This window comes from Trachurus japonicus, chromosome 8, assembly GCF_045865225.1.
Source record: "Trachurus japonicus isolate A0001 chromosome 8, Traja_1.0".
In the NCBI taxonomy this organism is placed as follows: Eukaryota; Metazoa; Chordata; class Actinopteri; order Carangiformes; family Carangidae; genus Trachurus; species Trachurus japonicus.
The window spans coordinates 15,112,779-15,124,761 of record NC_140914.1 but is presented as its reverse complement, the minus strand read 5'-3'; the positions used below and the strand labels follow the sequence as shown (position 1 = coordinate 15,124,761).

Genomic DNA, 11,983 nt, shown 5'->3' with positions numbered 1-11,983 from the left:
AACACCACACAGCCAACTATTCAATATTTTATTAGCTAATCATGGAACAAACGTCAGAAACTTAGCAATGAAAGAAATACTATTACATCGCAAGACTGTCCTTATCACAAATAATAGATTTGATATTTTTGCCTTTCATGTAGCCTATCAGACACAAAACACTCAGTAGATAACAGGAAAGGCCAAATGAACTTCAGGTTGAGGAATATAGGCTAATGCAAATTAGAAAAAAACAACAACAGTAAAATACAGCCAAACCCAAAGGCTACATTCAGTGCATATACTGTAGACTTAATACCATGCATCTCTATGAGACATATTTTCTTTCTTTCTTTCCATGGTTTAAATACAATTAAATAAATTCCCTCGCCTTTGTAAGACAGAGGGGTGTCTATCTGACAAAGCACTTTTTCTAATACTTTAATCTCTATCACACACTTGCATAGGTCTGTCTTGTTTGAGACCACCAAAGAAACTTGGGGATGGACGTATTTCCCAGAGTCCTCTGTGGATAAAGATGCTGAGATCAGCTCACCGGTGCACCTGGCAGGCTCTCCCTGGTAGGTCCCTGCAGAACTGCAGAAAGGCCCTTTTCTTGAGCTTGTAGCATATATCACGGATAATACTGTCAGTTTTGTTGCCTTGCACAGAGACCTAATACTATAATAATTATGAATACTGCTAATAAAAAATGTTACACATACATAACACCATAAATTAATGGATACAAGGGAATGAGATCTTCATAGAGACCTATACTATTGAGGGCACATTGGATGCTCAAACCTTCTTTATTTGTCTCTGAGGCTTAATAGTCTTGAGAGCAGTAACATTTTTCAAACAGCAGAGCTGGAGACAAAGCGAATCCTCTGGGAGTAAACAAGATCAATAAAATATAAGATTAGGTTGACGTTGGTGAACACTGCCACGACCAGCTTGCTGTCCCAGGGACATTCTCCACGTGGGCAATCCTCAGGACGAGTTGTGGTGCCGTATTTCTTATCAAAGCTGAAGATGGGCCAGATCAGAGCGGTGCTGAGGTAGAGGATGACAGCTAAGAAGGTGTAGACCACTACAAATCGGTCAAAGGGGAATCGCAGGGCTGCGGTCCTTCCAGAAACTGTCAGGATGACCACTATCACGGTCACAGAGAAGCACAGGCTGTACACCACTACACAGTACTGGGTAGCTATGTAGAGGTTGTACTCACTGTCATTAGCCAGGGCCCCAAAAATGATGCAGGCCACAAAACTCTGGACCACCTTGAGCAGACCAGATACAGTGGCCATATAACCCACCACAGCCCCTGGTTTGGCTCTGGTTAGGAATACCTCGACCGCGTAGGGGAAACAGCAGACACAGGAGCAGACTGTGACAGCAATGCGGTAGATTTGAACCTCACAGCTTTCGTCGGGGCACTCTTCTTCGAGGAAGTAAACAGGGTAGACCACAGAGGCAGTGATGTACATGAGAGTTGCCAGCATGGCAAAGGCCACAGTGAAGTTATCCCAGGAAATGGGCATGCACGTGTGGAGCCGTGTAATGTCCAAGGTGAACACGATCAGTGTCACAGCGAAGCAGAAGCACCACACGAACATGCAGAAGATTCCGTAGGTGGCACTATAGCCTGCACTGTGTGACACCAGGGCCATTATGGTGCAGCCTAGTAGCAGCTGGCACATTCGAGCTGCACCTAGAGGTGACAACACTGCATCTTTGTTCAGGTAGTGTCCTCCATGCGAATCCATGGTGTGTGTTGTCACCGAGAAGCAGTTATTTTTCTTGACGAGATTCTCAAAGTCCGTTTCCTCTGCCTTGGCGTCCTTGTGGCCTATTCTTTCTCCCGTCAAAGACCTCACCCTTTCCTTCCTACCTTATAATTTTACACTGGGCTTACTTTGTAATTACAGCACTGAGCTTAAGTTACATTTATACACTGTTGAGTACAAGTTTATACTGTAGTTTTTTTTAAATGTAAAGGACATTTAGCTAGATCTTTACTCAAATGTCACAAAATGCCTATTCAAAATGCTTTAGAGAATAAGAGTGTGATCCTAGTCTTACTCAAACCTGGAGTGTATGCCTTCAGAAATCTTGTTTTTTTTTTTCTTTGCTTGCTCTTCTCGATCACCAAGTTGTCCAGTGCATCAAAAGTTCAAAGTGAAGTGAAGTGAAGGCTTGTCCAATAAGCTTTCCTCTGTAAGTCATATGCGGAGATCAAGCTTCCAACAATAGCTCTGAGTGCCGAACAGGTGGACTAGTTTGTTGTCCTGTCAGTCATGTCCCATTACTCCAGGATTCGATCCTTGTAATTTCGTCACTGTAGGCCCTTAACTGTCGGTGTAAATCACTCAAACTATTGGCTCAGTGTCTTGCTCTTTGTCTTGCTGTTTCTGTCTCCCTGTGCTTCTTGGATTTGGTCTCCCACTCGGTCTTGCTCACACAAATACACACCCTCTCCCTCCCTATGTGTCCTGTGTGTGTCAGTGTGCACTCAGTGGATTGCTATGGGTGGCTGTTTAAATGAAAGAGGTTTGTGCCGAGCCCAGGGATACAGGCCTCGCCAGCTCTAAAAATAGGGGTCTATATTCCACAGAGGGGTGGGAGGCAACATGTGGCTTACAGCATGGGAGTCGTATTTCTAGGGAGCACCCAGAGAGGCTGAGTCAGAGCTACCCTCAGTAAGAAACTGGCATTTATATGCAGTGTAATGACAGGGGGGCAGACTAAGACTCCCATTAGAGACAGAAATGACATACAGGTCCAGATGGATGATTATACACAAGAGATGACAGATTTGAGCTATACATGTGAGAGGGAGGTGGAAATTGATTAGCAGTTACTTAAAATACTTTAACCTGTGATGGTAGTATGCTGTGATTTTTCATTTACAGTGTGCAAGGTGATTCTTACAGAAAACCACACACTAAAATAATATCTGAAGTTGTGTCAAATGGGCTTGGGAGGTTTTTAAACATGGCATGTTAACAATAGCCTAAATTTTCTACATTCTATGCAATGCATTTTTGGAAATACACTGCATTCTGTGTGCTCAAGCTGTGTACTCCCCCGTTTTTATATATCAAAGTCTGCTCACAGTTGTATTACGTCTTTTGCAGCTGCAGATTCTATAGTTTGAAATTGAAAAGAAAATGTAGCTGTGTGGAGTTAGAAGGAGCTTCACTCCTCATCACAGCCGGAGGCCTGTAACTCAAGGCTACATTACATTAGCTGCTGCTACACCCAGATCTCCTACCAAGCTGTCAGGAGTCAAGTTGTATTGTGGGTAATGTATGTACAAAGTTTGGAAAGGGAGGGAGTATGCAAGGAATAATAAAGGCAACCTATATCTGTTGTTTATTAGTGTATTACATGTTGATGTTTTTAAATAAAGTCATAGTCTCGGATGAAAGACTACAAGAAAGTTGTTATCGGAGAAGAAGACTGTCATGACAGATAGTGCCCGACCTGAGGGCGCATTAAAAATCAGAAGTTGATGAGTCTTGCAGGTCTTGTAAGCATCTATGTGTGGATGGGTGACTGGAAGTCAGGGATAAATAACAAGCTCTTGTGTTAAATTTTAGATTATCAGTTCATTTCCTATTAGCAATTAAATGAAAACTCAAAATATCCCTCAATTCACTTCATCTAGTTTGAAATATCTTCACGTTTGACTACACAGAAACTGCTAAACTGCAAGGTGTTGAAAAACCTGTCAGTGTGCGTACACTTAGCCTCATATCCATGATCAGATGTGTCAAAATAGTGACAGATTGTGATGGGAGCCTGAGGGAACTGGTGAACTTGCCTCCTGCCAAAGCTTTTTTTTCCTATTTTGTGTAAAATAGGAATGAATACTGTGTAAATACTTAGACTATATCTGCCACTATGTCCTCTACTAATGGTGGTGATAAAAATTATATTATAACGCCTGGTATCCACTGGCGTCACCAAGTTTTCTTGCCGGACGTGGCGGCGCCTGTCCAAAATGGACGTTTTGGTAGGTGGAACCCGGAACACAGATGGGTACGTTTACTGAAGCAGCAAGAAAGGTGGATAAACACCACAAAACACCGACTGAAATGTTTTGATATGATTAGGGGTCATACAAAATTGGGTTGTTGGATACAGCTATAATGATCTTCCATCACCAGTGAAGGTAGATGAAATGAAATCAACTCCACTCAAGACAGACCTCCCCAGAGCTGTTCTCCATCTTGCTCTCCATTGGATGGTGTCCTCGCGTTTGACAGATTCATTTGCATGAAGTGACTCTGGCGTGTTCCAATTGGAACGACAAAAAACAAAAAAAACACCAGTGGATTTCAGGCGTTAACAGTAATAACAAGACTGCACAGCATTAACTTGTAGTATATGTAATTTGTCTTTTCTTTTAGGTCTGATACAAAGACATGCAATCAACACAAAGAGAAAAAACAGCAATGTATTTACAATTTACAAAGAATCACTTCTCTGTGAAAATAGCACTTATAAATATGATTTACATAACAAAATAAATATGTAAATTACCAATGTAGCTTGAGTTTTTTTTCTGTTAAAAAATATGTTACAGAATAAAATTACAATTAGTAATACCTTTCCTTCTCTGGTGTGATGCGAAATAGAGGTCCTTTAAAAACATCATTTATAAAGACATCATTACATACAACATTGTCATTATATTAAAAAGTGATCTCTATTATGAAATATAAGAAGGGAGTTGCAATAGTGAACACTTAAAGGAACCTATACAAATACTCAAAACAACAACAAAAAATACAATACATGATATTTGTCTCCCTTTAAATGTTCATTGCATTGATTTGAGGATTGCTGAACTACTGAGGTGAGCTAACATGAACGTGTACCCACGGACTGGGTTTGAACAGTCTTCTTGTGACGATGCGGCCTTGTGTTACAAAGAGGTATAGGCTATATGTGATGGCACTGTGGTGAATGTATAGCTACAGGTAGACCCTTAAGTGTTTCAAGAGCCACTTTAGCACCACAGTTTGTTTCAAACAATGACTGAACCGGACATCATGTCCAGCTCAGTCCCAGCTGTTTGCTGAAAATATGCCACCTAGATTCCAAAACTGTCCAGAATGAGTTGCAGGGTTTATCCCAAGATAACAACTATATACAGATGGCGTAGTAGGGCATTGCCTGTCTTTTTCTTTTTACTTCTTTAGCAAGGATTAATATCTCATATCTGTGGCTTTAATTTCTGTCGCCCTACTATGTAAAGAGTGTGTTAAGTTGATTAGATGAGCGTTAGCATCACTTGTCTCGCTCTCTATCATCCATGTCATTGTTTTTAGAGGTAAATACAAAATTTCCTTCCTGATCCAGTGCTTTTCTCAACTTATCATACGTCTCTGTTTTGTGATGTTTGAGATGTTGGTCGGACCGAACTGTAAAACAGGTTGAAATGTACTGAAAATTATACCTTATATACTATAGTGACTACTTAACAAAGACAGCATCCTTACGTCGTTGTAGCATTTTCCTTTTCCTTTTTCTTTTTCAAACAATTACTAAATATAATCTATATGGAAGGATAAAAATAATGTATAAAAAAACAAAACATCATTGAGCATCCTTAAAACTGGATTACATTCGTGATAGTTTTCCTTTTACAAAGCAAAAGATAATTTAAATGGAGAGTAGCAGAGAGTTGTGCCTTGTCACGGTGGCATGTTGCCCCTGTACCTGTCACCAGTACTGTGAGGAAAGGAATTATGGGACACAATCTAAGCCCCTTGGTATGACTGAGGTTTGGACTAAAGTAAACAGGAGGTCAGAGGGGAATAGACCATAGGTAGAATGGGTTGTGGAAGTGGATGGGTACTTGGAGGTATCAGGCATGGGAAGAGACTGGCCAGAGAGACCAGACAGCCCTTCTTGGGCTTAGCTTGGAGATTGTGATGAATGTATTACATGTGTGCCTTTAGCTGCCACTGCTGAGCATGCCCAGAAGCTTGCTGGGGTCCATGCCCTGCTGCTGAGCCATCTTCTGCACATCGAAGCCCATGTGCATGAGGAACTGAATGACGTTCATCTCTTGTCCCGTGAACTGGTCTCGGATGGTCGGGCAGGTGGGGTTGCAGTGTGGCCATGGGCAGCTGTCGATCAAATGCACCGGGCAGCCTTTGGGCGGAGCTTTGTTGTTCCTGTTGTCGTGGAGGCTCCGGTCCCAGCAGTGCAGAGCTCGGGGCAAGGAGGTGCCTTTGACCTGCACGTCGATCCAGTAACTAGAACAGAACACAAGGGGGTGCTGTCAGCTCACTGGTAAAACATCCTCTATAGCCAACATCTGATGTCCCCTGATACTTGTGTACTGGAAAATAAGATGTGAAAATAAAATCATACTCACTTTCTGGTGATAACTTCATGAGATAGGCATGCTGGAGCAAACATGGCCCTGAAAATATGGGAAAACAATCAACTCATGAATTCATGAAACACTTCTACTGAAATTATCCCCCCTAAAATGCAGAGACGTAAACGTACGGGACATCTTTGAGCGTGTTCCTCAGCTCGATGCCCAGATTCTGGATGTAGCGCCACTGGCCTTCCTGCACAGGTTGACCCGTTAGCTGGATATTGTCTGCTGTCAGCTGGGCCTCATCAAAGAGCCACTGGACCACAAACACAGGGCCTATACGAGGCAGATGGAAGATTAATATAGGATTATGTTACATATTTGTGCATTATACATACAACCACGCAAATGATTTGGGCTTATGAAGCACAGAATTCTTTGCATATACAGTGTTTTTTATATAGCTCTGAATGAGACGGCAGACTCACTTTTTATTGACGGGAACACTCTGTATCCAAAGAAACAGTTCCACTCTTCTCCTTGATGGGTCTGTCTGCACCTTTCTGGCACCACTCCCCCCCAGTACCTGAAAAAATACAGATGGGACACCATGTCTTAATAAACTACACTACCTCTATACTACCATACATCTTGACCTTTGACATTTAATGATATTTGTTGGCGTTTCTTACTTGATGCCTCTCTTGATCGTCTCTGTCGGGGCACAGCTGACGGTATCTACGCAGTCCGTGTAGTGGTACTGCTTGTTGTCCAGGAACCAGCCAGAATCAGACAGGCCACGCACTTGTATCCCTGTGTGCCCTAGACCCTCCAGCAGCTCTGCCACCCGGTCCACATTCAGCAGGACCCCAGTACCACCGGCGCTGCAAACACACACAGAAATATGACATTTTGACTTTGGTATAGCTAAGATGAAGGAATGTAAAAGAAATGTAGATGTTGAACTTCAACACACCTGCTTCCTGCTAATAGGAGGACTTTGGCATTGTCCAGACCTTTGTTGAGCAGGTCCTTCACCACCTCTTGAATAATCATCAAACCCATGAAGGCATAGCCATCTACACATACAGCAAAGGAGAGTGGAACTGTAAAATAGCACTCATAAAGAATGATGACCATGCTTTGATTTGATTGCACTCATTTCTTACTTTGCTCTGTTTTGGCCGTAGCGCCGCTCCACACATCGCTGGAGCAGTAGGGGATGAATCTGCACAACCAACACACAGTTAAAGTCGCATCCTATGATTAAAAACTGTGCGTCAACAACAAGCAACACAAACACGAGTCAACTTACACCATGTTGGCATTCCACCAGTGAGGGTTTTCCTCAGGCAGTGGAGACAGGATCCCCGTGCCTACAGAGACATGTATCATTAGCCATCCTGGCACTCCCAGACACATCCTCTTCTTCCTCATCATCATTACCACACGGATTACAGTTATTACTCTGCAATGAGAGAGGGAGGCGTCTCTGTTCCTACAGCAGTGGGCGCCAGGTAGCCCTACACCACAGCTATATGACCGGGTGTCAGTCTCAATAACACTCCAGAAGAGCACAGATACGTAGAATTTCGGAGACCTTAGTGGGATCTATACTTTTTTTGATCATGTGAGGGGGGTCAGACTGTTTTGCTACAGGCCACGGTGCGCAGATTGGAGTGTAGTGAACTATTCAGACTTGCTGAAGCTGACCTGTTTTAGTTTGGGGCCACTTGGATGAGCTCATCAGCCTCCTCATGGTCTCATATCGGCTGTCGCAGTTTTCCTTGTTGAAGCAGTACCAGCCGCCTGGACAAAAAGAAAGCAACATAGATCATTTGTCACACAAATTGTCTACTTTTATTCATCTCTTCGTCGATTAAATAAAAGAAGTCCTTAATACTGACCCTCTAGGAATATCAACCACCGTCTACTCCCTCGTGATTCTTTCAGGTAGTACCTGCAAAAGACCAAATAATATAAAATCAACTCATCACAGCAGCCAGGCATGTCAATCATTTTTGAGTCTCGTGCAGATAATTAAAAATGTTGGAATTAAGATAAGTTACTCAAGGTTGATTTTACACTACCTGCATATCAATTATCTAAACAAGAGGCGCAGCCACATTCCACAATCTCGATATGGTGTACTTTTTTATTCAAAGAGAGGAGATGAGATAAACTGGGGGGAAAAAATGCCCTCGCTGTTCTACCATCAGTGATGGTATCCAGGCATGAAATAAAAACAAGCATGACATCATTCTTTTTTTATCTTAACAAGGATGTCCTGTTGATTGCTATCTAAAAAAGAAAGGTGACAGAAAACTGCAAAAATGTAATTCTGCCAACAGAGACAAAGCAGACAAGAATGAGGTTGCGTGTATCCTCCGCACGTATGAAACCGATCTCGTGAACAGCCAGAAGATAAATCCTGTTTCTACTGTAGATGCCAGTAGATGGTATTCCTACTGTTTGATGTAGCAAGAATACCCAATGTACCATCATGAGCTTTTCACTTTTTCAGTCTGAGCTCATCCGTCTTCAGCATTGTCCTCACGCAATAAAATCAAGGCTCCTTGCAAAGAGAATTAACCTGACTTAATTTGGCCCGTGTAGATGTCAGAACACATACTGACCGTTTTGTTATACCCACATGCACCCAAGATTATGCTCCTTAAAGTGGCTTTTTGTGCCAGTTGGACTAAAAGTTAATTACTGTGAAAAGATAGCAAAATGCATCCTGTATGTAGTCAGCCCAGAAGAGGGCAACGCATGCTTTATCATGTGTTTTTCATCTGGATTTTCATTCTATATCACAATCAATCACCACTGGGTGTATTATCTGAAGATGAGGCAAATTAAACATTTATCATGTGTTAACAGAAACAAAGTGCTTCAAATGTTCCTCTGTGATACAACAAGATGTTGTTGTTGTTTTTTTTAATTCATTGAGTACCCACCCAACTTTACCAATGACTAAACTGAAGAGATTGCCAAAAATATTTCAGTGACTCTCAAGAAAACAGACTTGGCTGAAGCTCTGAGCTGTTTTCTCAGACACTGAATCACACTTTGGCTTCAGTTAATGTCTTGTACTGTTATTGTGAGCCACAGTCAGTGATGTAGGATGAGCACCGTACTACTCCACTACAGCTACTACTTCCAAACAACAAAGTAAAGACGGGTTTGGCAAGCTGAACAAGCCAAGAGGGAAAGGCGCTGCATCAACCCACACACTATAACAAGTGCAACTCCAAAACATGAATCACGCAGTTCCACCTTCTTGTCTAGTGGATCCTTGTTTGGCTGCAATTGTGACGACATACCTCTCTGGAGAACACTGTTAGTAGTTGATGGATTATCTCAACTGACAAACAACCACAGTTAGTGAATGAAACGGCCATCTGCCAGCAACTGTCCCCTGTGTACGTCCTCATGCTGCGTCTCTAAAGGCTGAGAGCTTAACCAAGCTAACGGACAGCTCTTTCTGCTTCGCACTCTGGGGTTTAACAGGAATTAGACAGGCCACTAAATCCATAAAGATAAATATATGTATATCAAAACCCATTTCAAGTCAAGTCTGATATCACTGAACTGGTCCCAGGTGAGTTCCGGTTCACAACAGTCAGCAAAACCTCCCCTTATGAGATATACAATTTTAACAGGAAAGCGTAAATGATGTCCGTTCCAAATAACATCGCATTAAACATTTTAAACAGTTCTTTCTGGCTATGACTCGTAAACTGGGCACACACAGTTGATCTATTGCTGTTTCATCATGGTGGAAGAATTTTATTGATATGACGCAGAATAATGCATTGACAGTTTGAGGCACAAGTGAAAACCACTGTCAATGGGGCCTTGGCTCTTAGAGACAACATGTAAATCACATTACAACTGTCTTCATCTGACTCATCCCTTGATCCCATAACTCAGTTATCAGTATTATCTATAGCTATACGAATCGGTTCAACCCACAATTTGACTCTCTGCTACCCATATAGCAATATCTATAGGACTGAGCATTGTGTATATTATACAGGATCGTATAGGTCTGTCTGATGTTAATATGCTTTTAGTGCCATGGCTTATCCCTCTTTAGCAGAGAAATCATGCAGGCTTTCTTCCTGCCAAATGGATTTCTGCTTAATAACAATGTCAACGGTGGATGTCATTGTAAACCAATGTTGATCAAGCAGTGATCCATTGTTCCCCTCACAATGCGCAGGCTAAAAGTCTTTCAGAGGAACATTCAGCGCAGTGGATGTGATCATCAGAGAGAGAGGCAGGCAGAGAAATGGGCGGGGGTCTGAAAAACTTAAATCTGAACTTTCTGCAGAGCAAATCCTGCATTCTAATTTGAAGCAAAGGAAATGAAGCATAGGCCATGTGGCTATCCGCAAATTTCACGCTTCGCTGACGCAAAGCAGCTGTCTATCTTATCCCGACTGAACCTTATTCTGTCCTGGAACATGGCCCCATTTTTGATGTTTTGGAAAGTTTACATATTTATTTATTTCTATATTTAATTTTATTGTACATATTTAAAACGGGGAAGGATCGCTTTCAAAAGAAAGTAAAGAACTTTGAAATGTTGCATCAAAACTGCCAGCATTTTCCGCGCACCCTGAGCTTTATTGAGCCGGGCACTGCTGTCCGCAGGCCAGATACATGTGGGTTACTTCGGGCAGTAGGATGACCAGCAGGACGTGGTGCGCCCTGCTGAAGAAAACAAAACAAAAAAACAATCCCTACAAGCTCCAGGGTGCACTGCTGTGGTGATCCGGTCACGTGGGGGGATCACGATTTATCACATTATAACGCTATTATTTACTCTCAGCTGGTACATACCCCGCGGGACTTCCATCGTTGCAGGTGACTGATGTATTCTCCAAAAAGTTCAGCTTCATGTCGTAGTCGAGCTTCTGCGCCGAGCACGGGTACAGGGACTGCGCCAGGTTCTTGACCTGTGTCATGAAGTTATCCATGTTCTCCTCCACGGCGGTGAAATCCAGAGGGAAGCTCTCCGTGGTGTCACTCCGGTCGGCTCGGTATGTGGGAGGAGGTGGTGCGCGTCGTGGTTGTGGGTTGCGGCCACCCCGGAACCTCCGTGCGCAAAGCGCTCCGGACTGCATCAGCAGCAGCAGCAACAGCACCGACGAAACCATTCTGATCGCTGTCATCTTATCCCCCGGGGTTTGATGTCCTTTTTCTCCAAATGCAACGTCTGTTCACGGAAACGTCTCGTCAAATGGAGCTGATCAAAGAAACGACTGTTTTACGCACGGGTTAAAAAGACGCAACAACACTCCCAGAGACGCAAAAGTTTAATATCAACTAAAGTCAAAAGTCCTCTGAGGTCAATCACTGTCATCCGTTGGATTGACTGAATATTTCTTTCTTTCTTTCGGACTCACAGCTTCAACTGTCTATCTACAACTCAAGCGCTGCTGGACCAAGCGCGCAAGCTTGAACGACAACACTCGTGCCATGCTCTTGTATTTTATTCAAACTTTCCCCCCTTGTGTGTCCGTCCAGCCAATCGCAGGAGCGGGGCAGGACTCGGGGCATGATCAAGCGTGGCAGACTACCCCCCCTTTTTAATTTATAGAGGAGGAAAAAAAAAAAACGTCCATGCGTTGGTTCTTTTGATCCGCG

General features: G+C 42.9%; 2 protein-coding genes and 1 long non-coding RNA gene across 3 annotated transcripts in view; 1 reads left to right on the top strand and 2 right to left on the bottom strand.

Moving 5' to 3' along the window:
• Positions 1 to 11,983, top strand: part of LOC146982900 (uncharacterized) — a 50,908-nt gene that overhangs the window by 403 nt on the left and 38,522 nt on the right. The window contains exon 2 of the long non-coding RNA XR_015036280.1: positions 447 to 560. This is a non-coding gene — a long non-coding RNA (uncharacterized LOC146982900). The remainder of the gene's footprint in view (positions 1 to 446; positions 561 to 11,983) is intronic.
• myadml2 (myeloid associated differentiation marker like 2) lies at positions 18 to 2,557 on the bottom strand. The gene has a single exon (XM_085784184.1). The coding sequence runs from the start codon at positions 1,746 to 1,748 to the stop codon at positions 837 to 839; it is 912 nt and encodes a 303-aa protein (XP_085640310.1). The 5' UTR covers positions 1,749 to 2,557; the 3' UTR covers positions 18 to 836.
• notum1a (notum, palmitoleoyl-protein carboxylesterase a) lies at positions 4,361 to 11,803 on the bottom strand. The gene is made up of 11 exons (XM_085784183.1): positions 11,177 to 11,803; positions 8,233 to 8,285; positions 8,039 to 8,134; positions 7,641 to 7,701; positions 7,495 to 7,553; positions 7,302 to 7,404; positions 7,018 to 7,209; positions 6,814 to 6,911; positions 6,514 to 6,661; positions 6,377 to 6,424; positions 4,361 to 6,254 (listed from the first exon to the last, which is right to left on the bottom strand). Exons 1-11 carry the CDS (start codon positions 11,506 to 11,508, stop codon positions 5,951 to 5,953), a joined length of 1,494 nt encoding a protein of 497 aa, XP_085640309.1. The 5' UTR covers positions 11,509 to 11,803; the 3' UTR covers positions 4,361 to 5,950.